The following is a 13,528-nucleotide window of genomic DNA, read 5'->3' as shown; positions in this document are numbered from 1 at the left end:
TGGAAAAGTCCATCTAGAGACTGAAAGGCTGGGGCACAGGTGGCTGACTGGTCCCCATCAGGAACTCCAGGCCCAGTGCATCCAGTCAGAGACCCAGAGCCTGCTGGGCGAGAGCATCCGGGCTCTGCCACCTCCCGGAGACTCCCTCCCGGAGAGCTCCTCCCCCTCCTCCCAGAGACAGAGCCCTGGGATGGGGACGGCCTGTCCCAGCAGAGACACTCCCAGGTTTCAGATTTTGTCGAACAGACATCTCTTTCTATGTTCTTCTAAGACTAAATAAAGACATAAGAAATACGCCAAGAAAAACTGAGAGTGAAAGGATGAACAGAGCCAGTGAGAAATGCGGTATATGGACGAATTAACTCATAGTTTCATCAACGCGGGGCCTCAAGGAGACAGCAAGTCATTGCCGGAAAGAGGCAAACGCTTTTTGTTCCTGGCACGTGGTTGGAAGTCTGAAGGTGTAGGAAGCAATTAGAGGAAAGATGAGTTCTTGATCTTTTTTTTTTTTAAAGATTTTATTTTTTTCCTTTTTCTCCCCAAAGCCCCCCAGTACATAGTTGTATATTCTTCGTTGTGGGTCCTTCTAGTTGTGGCATGTGGGACGCTGCCTCAGCGTGGTTTGATGAGCAGTGCCATGTCTGCGCCCAGGATTCGAACCAACGAAACACTGGGCCGCCTGCAGCGGAGCGCGCGAACTTAACCACTCGGCCACGGGGCCAGCCCCTTGGTCCTTATTTTTAAAATAAAGGAGAAAAAACCTTTAACTTCAGCAGGGCTAGGTTAGAAAACCCAACTGGATCAAAGAGGACCTTGAGCCAGTGCACGCAAGGAGCTCTTGGGGTGAGCCCGAAGCCGCGGCCGCAGGGAGTGTGGGTTCGAAGGAAGCCGAGGCCCACCTTGCTGACGTGGAGGGAAACGCAGCCACAGGCCGCTGGCCGCGCTCGGACTGGTCAGGAGAGAGCCTGAGAGTCGGAGAAGCAGAGGGCTGTCGGGAAGTCTGCTGCAGCCTCGTGGAAGGCGAGTCCCAGGGATCCGCCGGGGCCCAGGCGGTCCTGAAAAGATCAGACTGTCTCGGGGCTGATGAAAACTAAGCTTTAGTTACAGTCATTAATAATAAGGAAGTTTCAACAGAACAAAAGTACCAGTTGTAACCAGCTATCTGGATTTCTTTATATGGTATCCAGACTTAAAATGCTTATAATTAATAAACAGTTAAGTCAAACAATACTTACACTGTTATTTTAATCAAGTTTATTTTCACTGAGAAAGCACCCAAGGTGATGGGTGCTGAGGCCAGTCTTGCTTCTTTATGCTCAGGGGAGGTCTTACTGCTCACACCACCGACTGAGTCAGAGCGTTGTGGGCCACCCAGGACCGCCATCCTGACATCTTTGAGGGGAGGACCAGGTCTTGCCAAACCAAGCTGGAAAATGCCACCTTTAGGTCAGCCACATTACTCTAGGGTGGGTCTTGATGCAACAGATTCCCAAAGTGGCTCGTCCCAGCCACTCGGGTATGCTTTGCCACACTCGGCCTGCCTTTCGGTTAGGCGTGGGTGGGTGTCTCACGTGAGTAGCCCACCCCCAGGGTGCTAAGGGGGAGCCTTTCCTGCGAGCCTGCCTGCCCGGCACTGTCCCCCGCTCCAGCCAGGCCCTGCCCAAGGCTTGGACGGCAGGTCCTCACAGTCTAAGCTGGCCAGCTTTCACCCCCCCTCCCCTGCCTGTGGGTCCAGAGAAGTGAAGTCACTTGTCCAGGTCACCCAGCTAGCAGTGCTGGGCCGGGCCTAGAGCCCACTCAGTCAAAAGAACAGAAGCCGCTGTGTGCAGACATCGGCTCAGTGTTTGGCTTGCAAAGGCCTTTCCATGTGGCTGAGCCAGGACGCCGTGGCTCTGGTTCAAAGACGCCCCACGAGTTGCTGGGGCTCCGTGCTGAGCAAGTCAAGAGAAGGTAAGAAAGTCAAACAGACCCTCAGTGCCGCCTCCCATGGCCCCAAAGTGGGGGGCTCCCAGGAGACACTTTGTACAGATCTGGGGTTTCACACGACAAGACTAGAAGCCGTGGCTCTGCAGATTCTTGATCTTCCATCGGGCGATCCGTTAGCAACCCCTCCCCCCTTCAAGGAAGATGCTTCCCAGGTGCCTTACCACCCAAAAGCCCTTGGCCCCCCGTCCAGCATGGCCCCTCTGCTTCAGGAACACACCCGTCTTGAAACGAGCCTACTTCCATATCCTCTGCGTCACTTCGCAATCCAGGCCCCTGACAGCATCATGGTCCCTGACAGCACGACTCATGCTCACAGCTGGCCCTGCTCCTTGCCCTCTCATCCCGTGGCCACCTCTCATCTAAACGTGGCCCCAGCCATTCTGGTAAATCCGCTGCCAAGGCTCACCCTTCCAAGGCCTAGCCCTGGTCTGCGTGTTGGCAGCCTGTGGAGGTGAGCAGGAAGCAGGGTCCAGACACACAGGAGCGCCTCCGATCTGCCTCGGCCCGCTCTCCCATCCTCACATGAGTGTGCTCTGCTGAAAGCACGCGACAGAACCCCCGAGCCTCGGCCGTGGAGACCTTCTGGCCCACTGGGTTTAGACTTGGGCTAAAGGAGGAATCCTCTCCGGCTGAGCCGAGCAGTGTGCTGTGTGCTCACACATGCTAACTCACCTGTCTTCACGGCGATCCTCTGAGGCAGGAACTAGTCTTTCCATTTTCTAGATGAGGAAACAGAGGCACAGAAAGGGCACCTTGCCTTGCTCACATACCTGGTAAGTGGTGTGGTCGTCACTGGGGCCGTTCACCACCTGGTTCAGGCTCTCTGCCTTCTGGGCACTTCCTGGGCCCCTTGTGGTGGAGCAGGGCCAGTGAACTGTGAGCAGAGGCCACGGGTTCCCTTCTGGGCGGAACATTCCGCTGCGGGTATGCAGGCTTCCACAGTCCCCTCTGCCCCTGCCAGAGCCCCAGCGGCCAGCCCATCAGCCCGGGTTCTGGAGTGCGGAGCCGTCATCAGCGCCCGTGGTGACCTGCGTGACCACGCAGCAGGAGAAGACACCTATGTCTGGATGGGTCCGGCTGCTCCGATCTGGGGCGTGTGAACGCAGCACGTCCTGTCCGTTCTGCTGATACAGAGCAGGGTCCAAGTGTGAGCCCGGGCGGGTCCAGGGCTAGATGGCCTCTCATGGGAGAGAAGCGTGTGTCACTGCCACACAACTCCACATGGAAGCAGGACTGCTCAGGCGGGGCCCTGAAGTAACCCAGTCCCTCTAGGGAAGAGCCCCTGGGAAGAGGGCTGCCCGCCCTCTGCAGCGATTTACGACTTACCAAGCAGAGGAAGCCATTCCCCCATGACTGAAGGCCGCACGGCAGCCCCCAGGTCTTTCCAGGACCCCAGAGGCTTAGGTCCCAGGAAACAATGCTGCGCCAGGCTGCATCACAATGCTCCTGTGTCTGTCCACAGGCCCTCTTGAGGGCAGTCACCCGTAGTATCAGGGAAATCCACAGGAGACCCTCAGGACTCCCCTCCCACAGGCCCGTTCTCTCCTCTTCCTCAGAGAAATCTTGTGCTTTGCGAACTGCCCCATCACCCACCTTCGTTCTTTCCCCTCTAGCTATGGAGGGCCCAGCAAGGCCACCGGCCCAGCCTGCTTTCTGCACAGAGAGGACAGTGGGCCCTCTGCCCTCCTGACCCAGAAGTCACTGACGCTCCCGTGGGCCTGGCAGCCTTTGCAGGCCTTCCCCACCTGTCTTCCCTTTTCCATACATGCACACACACACACAGGCACTGCATACATGCACACACAGGGGTGACAGCCAGTTTAGGAGTCAAACACAGGCACTTCTCTGGACCTTTCTCTGGACCCTAAACAGTACTTTCCAGCCTGATCACTCCCCACCCCACCTCATCCAACAGACTTGATTCTGGCTGCTTAGAAAGGTGTTTCAGCCTTGGAAAATGGGTTTACTATCCCTGAGGAAATGAAAAAGATTGTGCTTCCAGGTCTGAAGGCAGTTCCCATGGCAGAGTTCAGGAATATTTCTCAGCAACAGCAGCAAGCACCACTAGGAGCGGGATTGGGCAGAATGGCAATCACACACCCAGATGTGTGCCTGTGTGGCCACCCCTCCCACACGGGCCTCGTGTCCCTTCTTCTCCGTGCCTGGACGCACATGACCTTGGCTGTTCACTTGTTTCTCACCCGGGCATGTGACCTCCCCAAGGAGCCCAGACATTCGAGGTTACAAACTGCTTGGTGGCCCCCAGGACGCCCAGCACACTGTGGGGGGCTGGAATCCCTTGGCAGCCATGGGGCCGTGACCACCTGAGGAGCCTTGGGCTAGCACCAAAATGACCACGGCAGACACCCAAAGGGCCACACTGGGCCCGATGCTCCAGGCGGCTCTCCAGAGCGGTCAGGCTAACTGCCTTTGCTGAAGCAACGCACATGGAGAGTTCAGAGCTTTGCGGGAATTTATTGAGAGCAGCTTTCGTGTACCAAAAGGGCACTGAACTTTCTCCATCCTTGGCAGGGCACGGCTGGGGGTCCCTTTATCGCCACTACTTGGTAGGCCAGACTGCGACGACCACAATAGCCACGAGCAGCAATAAAATCACCAGAATCATCCCTGAAAAACAGAAACAGAAAAGACCCCTTTAAGATCCACACCAGAAAAGCGCTACATATCCTATTTGGTATCTTCGGAGAGGACGGTGGACGCAGCTCCTCAGTATGTCCGTGCCGAGCCTTCTGTTTGAGGTGTGTGTGTGCGCGCGCGCGTGCGTGCGTGCCTGTGTGTGTGTGCGTGGCTCCGGGGCACTGCTGCTGCACAACTCTGGCTTTGCAGGCTGGTGGGTGCAGAAGCGCGGGGCTCTAGGCAAACCGGAGATGGCCCTCCCACCTCGACTGCGGGGGACCTGGGTGGGGCCTTGCCACTCAGCCCGGGACGGGGAGGGTGCGCGCGCAGCCCCTAGCCCAGCTTCTCCCCGTAGCTTGGCCCTGTTTTCTGCCTGCATTGATGAGGCATCGATAAAGCAAAGAGCTTCCGCGTTTACAAAGAAATCTTAACTCTAGATCTGCTTTCTCCGCCATCCACATGGCTTTGCCTTTTCTTCTTATGCCCGATACTTAGTCACCCACCTGTACAACCAGCCAATAGAGGGACTTTCTCTTTATATATAGTTTTTGTACCACTATTTTCGAGTTTTATGTCTTCAGATTCTTGGCTGGGGAACACAAAGGAGAGCACTAGCCCTCGCAGCCGGTCTGCTCCCTGCGTCCAGCTCTGCGGTCAACCCGCCCCACCTCCGAGATCCCGCATCTCCCTTATTGCTGCCCGTTCCTTCCACTGACGCTGACGAGGCGGCCGTCACTCAGCGAGTTCACCGCCTCCTACTCCACTTACCCGGATGTAAAGAGCGCTCACCATGGCCGTGGGACCGCCGTTACGAAGGAAGCACTCAATAAACCTTTGCTCACGCAAGGTCCCCGAGCTACTGAGGCCCGAGAGGGAAGTGAGGAGCAGATGAGATGAAGCCTGTGAAAATGCCCTCCAAAGTAACAAGTGAGTCAGACGCACAGGATGCTGTGGTGGTTTGGCCACCAGGACTACCCTCCTCAGACTGAGGACCCGTTTGAGGAAAAGTCAGAGTCCCAGGAGTTCACCAACTTATTCTCTTACAGGAAGCCATTAACATATTATTGATCTTATTAGCTAGATAACCGCTGGCCATGATAGGCTATTTAAATTTCAATTAATTAAAATTAAAGTCAAAAATTCCGTTTCTCACTTGCACTAACCATATTTCAAGTGCTTAAAAGCCACATGTGGCCAATGGCTACCATATTGGATGGAGACAATAAAGAACATTTCCATCATCATAGAAAGTTCCATTGGACAGAAGTGACACAGAGTATGGAGTTTCAATAATTTTATTAACTGCTGCATCCCCCGCTTCTGTGACAGTGCCTGGCGTGGAGACTCAATACATATTTGTTGAATAAATGAATGAATGGCTGTTCAATGTCTTTTCAACACTCACTCTACACTTGGATAGCTTCCCACAGCAAGAATTCTGCTTTCCCTTCTTTTTGAGTTGGTTTTGTTAAGCTACATTTTGCTGGGAAACTGCCCATTTTTTGAGTATTCAAAAGTATTGGCATAAAACTGTTCATTATATTCTCTCATAATTTAAACACTATGCTGTATCTGTGTCCTTTTCATTGCTAACGCCACTTAGTTGTGCATTCTTCTTCTTGACTAGCTTTGCCACAAGTGTGCCTCTTTTCATTAATCTTTTCCATGAACAAGTTTTGACTTTGTTGATCATCTCTTGTTTATTAATTTTCACATTTTTATTAATCATACTATTCATAGACTTTCTTTGGATATACTTTCTTGTTCTTTCTCTAACTTCTTGAATTGAAAGTTAGCTCATTCATTTTCCATCTTTCTTCTAAATATCACCCTTCTAAAGCTACAAGTTTTGATAGGAAATAATTTCATTGTTGTTAGTTTCTACATTCTAAATATTTAAAAATGTTCATCAATTTCTTCTTTGTCCCCATAATTATTTAGAAGTATGTTTTAAAATTTCCAATTTATATTGAAGTATGCTTATCAAAATACATATTTTTTAAGTTCTGAGATAATACAGGCACTATACTTTGATGTGAAAATATCTGTGATTTCCATTGGTGACAGTCACAAGCACGAGCAATACCGCTGTGGCCTGTTGCCTACTTTCTTAATTGAAGAAAACGCTAAATCTCAATTAGAGGTTAGTGAAAATAAGAATGAAATTTGCTTTCCCATCCAAGTTCCCTAAATTCTAGGGACAGATCTCCAGGGTTCAATATCATTCAGGTAGTGTAAATTTTAAACCCAACCCATGTAAACACACCCTGTCCATGGTTTTAGATACTGAGGAACCTTCTTTGTCATCTCCCTGTGACAGTGGGTGAATTTTTTCTAATACCCCCTCTTTCTCTGATGATCTAATCTTTCGAGAGTGTCCCCTCTCAGGGACCTAAGATTTTTTCCTCCTGTCTTCATGTGGACATAAACCCAAGCTCTACATCAGGAGTGGGCAAACTCTGGCCCACAGGCCCAGTCTGGCTGGTGGTCTGTTTTTTGTACAACCCATGAGCCAAGAAGCGTGTTTTATATTTTCAGTGTTGTCAAAAAAGAAGAAGATGTGACACACCGTCTGTGGTCTGCAACGCCTAACCTATTTCCTGTCTGGCCCTTTCACGGGATTTTGCCGACCCTGCTCGACATCACTACGGCTGATAACGCCCCAGCAGCCGCATCCGTTCGTTTGCTTAGGTTCTGGTTGCCAGTTCTCTCTCCATTTCTTTCATCTGGGGATTTCCTTTCTTCCTTGTAAACTCAGCTCTGCATTAACATTCAGGGGGTTTTGTAACATTTGATCTAGCATTTCGAGATGCTCGTCATAAGGTGTGTGTGAGTGGATATCATCTCTGTCCATCTTCTTGCCAGAACCAGAAAACAGATCTCCTTTTTATTCATTTCCGCCTCCAGAAGCATCTTCAGGTTGACCAAAAGCTTCAGCTGGGCAGGAATCCCACTACTTCCTGGCTGGGGTGAGAGGTTTACCTTGTGCAATACCAGGAAATATAATGGCAATGGAGGAAGCGGACAGACTGAGGCAGAGCGCGCAGGCAACTGCCAGGCCGGAGCCTCGGCTGACCCGAGAGACGGGGAGGAGCTGTTTCTGAGGAGCGAAGGCAGATGATGAGCGGTGTTTCAGGAAGTACTCTCACGGATGTTCAGGCGGGATCAGAGCTGGGAGAGCAGTTGAGACCAAGAAGCTCCTTGTGCAGCAAGCGTTTCAGACCGAGGCTGCAATGGCCCAAAGGAGAGGCCAATAAGTGACCTTGAATTTTCAAATCAGGGCGATTGTGAGAAGAACAGAACAAGGATGAGAACAAAGAAATCAGGAACAATAACCGGCTGGGAAGAAGAAACCAGCCATCTGGGTTTAGTTTATTTACACGAAGCTTGCAGTCCAAGGGAAGACGCCTCAAGGTGTCAGTAGTTACCACCATCTCCTCCTTGGGCCACTGTGCTGGAGTGACCTGCTGCTCACTTTACCCAATCCACTCTCCACAACTGAGCTGGACTGGAAAGCAGATCAGGTTACTTCTGGGCTTAAAGCTGTCTGATGGCTTAAAGTGAAACCCGAACTCTTCATGGTGGCCTAGAAGGTTCTGTGCAGTCTGGCCCCTGCCCCTGAAGCCACACTCTGGACCTGTGCTCCAGCCATCCTGGCCTTTGGTTCCTCCAACAAGCCACGCTCCTTCCTGCCTCCTGGCCTTTACACATGCTGTCCTTTCTCTGCCCAGAGAGCACTGCCCGCTCTTGGCCTAGTTAATCCCTACTCGCCCTCCAAAACTCAGCATGTGTCACTTCCTTCTTGACCTCAGATTGACTGTGCTCTCACTGTCCCCTCTGGGTCTCTGTAGTGACCCTTCTTAAATCATGATTTAGGTCCTCAGCTAGTTACCCTCTGTCTCCGCCCTGGCACATGAGCACCTACGATACGGACTCTGCCTGCCTCGTTCCCCACCATGTCCCTGGTACCTGGACCAGAGCCTGCTCACAAAAGAGGCACAACACATCCTTTTGTATATAAATGAATAAATGTATTGAATGTCCGGGAGGGACAAGAAGAGCCAATACAAAAGAAATAGAAGGAACAGTCAACAGGGAGAGAGAAGCTGAAAAAATGTGTCAAGGATGCCAAGAAAAGAGAAAATTCAAAAGGTGGTTAACAGTAGTCTACAAACACTGGGAGGCACCAGGAGGACAGGGAGAAGCTCCTGGCTCTGGAGACCTTTACTGTGTCCGCAGAAGGGCGGGGGTGCCTGTTGGGACTGTATTAATACCTGGTTCCTCTTTAAGCTGCTAATCATTCTACTACAGAAACTGAATTATACAAATTGGGCCATAGTAAAGGAATGACAGGGTACGCAATACCCGTGAAAGACGCAGATGCACTTCAGCTCCTGACAGCACAGGTACTAACTTGATAATATGTGATAAACTGGGTGCTTGTCCAAAGATGAAAAGGGGTACGTCGAGAGCAACGACAAATAAGACTTTTACATTTCAAACAGGGTTCCTGTGGGGAGGAAATTTTCAACAGGTTTAAGTAAACTGGTGTGCACCTAAGGGTCAAGCAAGGAAGTCATTTTAAGATGGCAAGTGACGGTGATAAGCAAGAGCCAGCTGCAGCCTTTTGGATTCTTTTCGTCAAAGAGAAGGTATTTGCTGCTTATCGCTGTGAGCCTTTCTCTTTACGAAGCCCGGCTTTCCTGGAATGTGATGGCAGCGCTGGCATCCTTCTCTCCTCTGAAGGACATTGTGGAAAGAGTAACCAAGGGCCTTTTTAAAGCAAGGGAGCTAAGCCATGCCATACATGGAACATTCACGCACGCCAGGTTCTGTACTGACTGCAGTGGGTGAATCGCCTCGCTTAATTCTCAGCTATAGAGAACTCTCGACTCCAATTCATCGACAAAGAAGCTGAGGGTCCCGAAGGCTGACTCTCTTCCCGAAGCCCTACGACTGGTAAGAGGAAGAGCTGGAAATGGAATCCAGGTGGGACCGACCCCTTGGCCCAGACTCAACCTCCCTCTGCACCAGGGGGCCTGTCTAGGGGGATCCTGACTCCTGACAGCGTGGGGTTTATCAGGGAGAAAGGCCCAGACTTTGGGCTAAAAAACTGGGATAAAGAGCTTCTTCTCTCTTTTTTTCTTCTTCTCCTCCCTTTCTCCTTCTTTTACCTTTTTATGGTGGAGAAATTTAAACAAATACAACAGTAGACAAAATACTGTAGTGACCTGCAATGAACCCATCACTCAGCTTTAACAAGGATCGATTCATGGCTAACCTGCTTTTATCGCTACCCTCACCTGCTCCCTGTCCCCAGTGTATTATTTTGAAATGAATCCCAGACATATTTCATCTACAATTACTTCAGTAAGTATCACTAAAAGATAAGGCATCATTAAAAAAAGCCCACCACCACACAGAAGCTGTGCTATTTCTTAAAGACGGGGGCAGTAAAGACCCTCCGACACTCCAGACGCAGGAAAGTGGTCCCAGCTAGAGGACGCAGGAGACCATCCCGCCGGATGGCCACGGGGAGAATCTGCACAGTGTTCAGCCACGTGTGAGAGAGAACCTCTTTCTCTTGCCTCAGAGTAGTGCTCCAACCTCAGGGGGGCTAGTCATCCATCCCCCAGCTGAGGAAATGTTTGACATTTCAGAACGAGGAAAGACAGTTGAACTTCTGGGGACCTGCCAACTTCTTAAACAATGAATGCTCTTTGCCCCCAACCCTAGCGCAAAAACACCTGGCGCGGCTCCTGACAACGGGATCATTTCCTCCGCGCCTCACTCAGCTCCGCGCCTGGCACTGCTGGCACCTGGCAAGGCCGTTTCCTCCCAGTGCCCAGTGCCCCTTTCAGGGCAGGCAGGGGATGCCAGAGTTACAAGAGTGGAAAAAAAGGTCCATTTCCTTTGGTCAGTTTACCAGATGAGTATTACTCACCCACTTACAATATTTACAAGTCCAGCTCATGGCAATTAAAAAAAGATGTAAGAAAACAAACTCCTTTTCAAACTGGGAAAGGATATGAAACACGGCCTCTCAGAACAGTGTTGTGTTTTCTGAAGATTGTTCATCTGGATTAATGGTCCATGTTTTTTTCCAGTGAAACACTGGAAACCTGCAAATTACGGAGGCTGTGCTGCCAACACCCCTGCCACAGCTGAGCCAGGTAACAGCACCGAGCTCTTGCTGACAAGGAGGGGGACGAGGAGAGTGCGGAGTCCGTGAGAGGGAGCGCAGACCCCCGGACCTGCCCTCTCCCCCCAGCTGCGGGGAAAGGTGGAGACAAGCATGGTGGGAGAGCAGGGGGCACGGAGCAGTGAGGGGGCGGGAGGCAGGGGGATATGAAGGGCAATTTTATCTGGAAGTCCTTTTATTTGGTTTTGTTTATCACAGGAAAGCCACACTGGCTGCCTGTTATTGTTGGTTGTTTTAAACCAAAATATATAATCCCTTACTCTCTGCCTTGTTCTTCACCCTGGAAGAGTTAGGGCTAAGAAACACCCCTTCCACAGCTAACAACCTCGAAAGATCCAGAGGACATTTACGAAAGGCTGCAGGTCTGGGGGCTTTTCTCCAGCCCATCAGTGGGTGACATTTGCTTATGTATTAGCCAGTTGGTTCTCACTAATCAAACAGAATTTTCGCAGCAGACTCCTGAGCTGAGGTGGGGAATAAGCAAGAGAAAAGACAAAACTGGAATATTTGTTTTCAAAAGTTCATGTAAATGTTCCCTTTAATCCCATTACTGGGCAAATAAGCTAAGAAAAGGGGAGCTGCCACGCAGAGAAGGTGAACATATTGACATTGTGATCTCAGACTGAGCGGCTGGGGAGCTGCGGGTGCCCTCGAGGTCACCCCTCGGCCTAGGCTGCCCTGTGTGCCCTGTTCGTGGCCGCAGGGTGTGGGTGGGGGCTGCCCTCTTCCGACCAGCCCAGAAGCTCAGCAGGTAGGGGAGGCCGTCCTGGGGGCTTGGGTCTGCCCGAGTGGTGGGGGTGGTGGGAGAGGGCGCCTATGGCCTCTGCTCTCTCCCCTCTTGAACCTATGTCCCCCATGGTCCCACATTTCACTCTCCCCGCCCTGTGCTCTCCTTCACACACTGAGCAAAGCCAAAGTCTTCACTGATGTGCTGAGTTCGGTCTGCTCTCCTCAGGCATCAGCCCGTCCCTCCAGGCTCTCGTGGCCCTGTTGGTGGGTGAACCTCCCTCTGCAGTGCCAGCGGGCTCCCCGGCCTCCTCAACAGACCTTCCAGCCTCTCTCCCCGCCTGCTTACACCCTCGTCCCTTCCTCACCCGACCCCAGGACCCAGCTGCTGACTGCTCGGCCGGGCCTCCACCTCCTCCAGGAAGACTGCTCAGTCCACCAGACCGCGCGTCCCCTGGAGTCCGAGAAGCATCTACAGCCAGGTCAATGCTCTCAAACGACTGTCCTTCATCTGTCAATTCTTATTTATTACTATTTCTTTCCTTAAGTCACAGGATTTCCGACAACAGGGACCACAGAGTCTGACGTGGTGGCAGGGTGCTGGTTTGGGGGGTCAGGGACACTTGACTTCAAACCTGCCACTTCCGACTTCATAGGCTTGCTGTGAGGATTCAGTAAGATGAAGTGCATAAAACTTCTAGAACATACCTGGCACTCCCTAAATGGCAGCTCTGATGACAATAATTTTTGCTCCTTATATAACCCTTTGCCTAAGAATGGTGCCTTGTGTACAGCAGATGCGCCATAAGCATCCTGTGAGAGAGCTGGCCTCTCAGTTGAACAACAGAAATGAAACATCATTCACTCCACAAGAGAAGGAAGAGGTGCAAAACCAGAGGAACACCTGGGTGGCATTTAGTTTAGAAACGGAGAGCCCAGCTCTAGCCGAGGCCCCGCGGAGATGACGGGTGTCCAGGCGAGGCTGGAAGTTCAGAGTGGAACATCTGGCAGCATCCGTTTCGGTGATTAGCCACAGGAAGGGCAGCTGTGCTGGGCGAGACGCTGGCTGAAGTCAAAGGCAAGCAGAGCACAGCCAAGTGGACACCAGGTGAGAGAAGCTGTGAAAACCGAAATGTGAAAGGCCTTTGAGGAAGGGAAGGTCAGGGCAGGGGCAGACGCTGAGGATGGGGTCACGGGCGAGAGAAGAAGGTTAAGAGAAACCCCCAGGGGCACCTAGAAGACGCGCAGGAAGCCTGAGGGAGCTGTGGAGTTGGGCCCTGCACCATGACATATTCAACAATGTGGGACAGAGAGGGCCTCAGAGGCTGGCGAGCCTGGGCACTCTAGCTATGGCAGCACGAATGATAATGACAATGACGACGAAAATGATAGCAGCAGCAAAACATGAATAGAAGTAAAAAACAAGAGTTACTCTTGTGCCATGAAGTACACACGCTCAGAAAGTTTTACCGTGCTCAAGCCCCATATTATCCCCACCATGAGGCAATGAGGCTAATAGAGCAACAATTTTCCCCAGTTTACGGGTGAGAAAATGGGGCTCAGAGGTTAACCACCCCACAATGCCTTTAGGCCAACCCTGTGAAGGCAGGAGGCCAAGAGCAGGACTGGCTTCGGGCAAATGGCCACCTTCTCTGGGAAGGAGCATTGTGGAGCTCAGCCTGACTCAGGCAGCTGGGGTTGAGGGGGAGAGGAAGCAACCTGGGCAGGCCTCGGAAGTCCTGCCAGAGAAGGTGGAAACCCACTGTGACACAGAAGTGACAGCGCAACTCCTCAAAGAAATACATTAGAAAGCAAAGCTAGGGCCTGGAATCCGCCTGTGTTTTGGTTCTGACTGAAAACAAAGAAAACTTGAACTAAACAGATCTCAACTTTATCTCGGCTTTATGTGATGCGGACCGAACGTGTCTGTGACTGTGTTTGTGTCTCTGCCTTTCGACAAGATGACAGTCTAGGAAC

The 13,528-nt window shown here is 51.6% G+C and overlaps 2 protein-coding genes across 6 annotated transcripts in view; both read right to left on the bottom strand.

The window, feature by feature from the left end:
- Positions 1–675: 675 nt before the first annotated feature.
- Positions 676–2,900, bottom strand: LOC124247086 (uncharacterized). Of its 2 annotated transcripts, XM_046676084.1 has the most exons (4): positions 2,757–2,900; positions 1,236–1,426; positions 900–1,055; positions 676–733 (listed from the first exon to the last, which is right to left on the bottom strand). In XM_046676084.1, exons 1-4 carry the CDS (start codon positions 2,898–2,900, stop codon positions 700–702), a joined length of 525 nt encoding a protein of 174 aa, XP_046532040.1. In that variant the 3' UTR covers positions 676–699. The 2 variants fall into 2 exon arrangements, with proteins under 2 accessions (XP_046532040.1, XP_046532039.1); XM_046676083.1 differs by lacking the exon at positions 676–733 and having other exon boundaries at positions 746–1,055.
- Positions 2,901–2,927: 27 nt separating this feature from the next.
- STX8 (syntaxin 8) overlaps positions 2,928–13,528 on the bottom strand; it is a 242,540-nt gene continuing 231,939 nt past the window's right edge. Inside the window, exons 8-9 of one of the 4 annotated variants that reach the window (XR_006890656.1) lie at positions 4,485–4,614; positions 2,928–3,107 (exon numbers count right to left, since the gene is read on the bottom strand). Coding sequence is in view for 3 of the 4 variants with exons in the window: in XM_046676080.1 (XP_046532036.1) it covers positions 12,578–12,669 (92 nt within the window). In the remaining variant the exon portion in view is untranslated. The other 3 variants (XM_046676081.1, XM_046676082.1, XM_046676080.1) reach the window with 3 other exon arrangements.

The sequence above is a fragment of the Equus quagga genome, chromosome 11, assembly GCF_021613505.1.
Source record: "Equus quagga isolate Etosha38 chromosome 11, UCLA_HA_Equagga_1.0, whole genome shotgun sequence".
Taxonomy (NCBI): Eukaryota; Metazoa; Chordata; class Mammalia; order Perissodactyla; family Equidae; genus Equus; species Equus quagga.
Note: the sequence above shows the minus strand (reverse complement) of the source record. Positions and strands in the feature narration are given on the sequence as shown.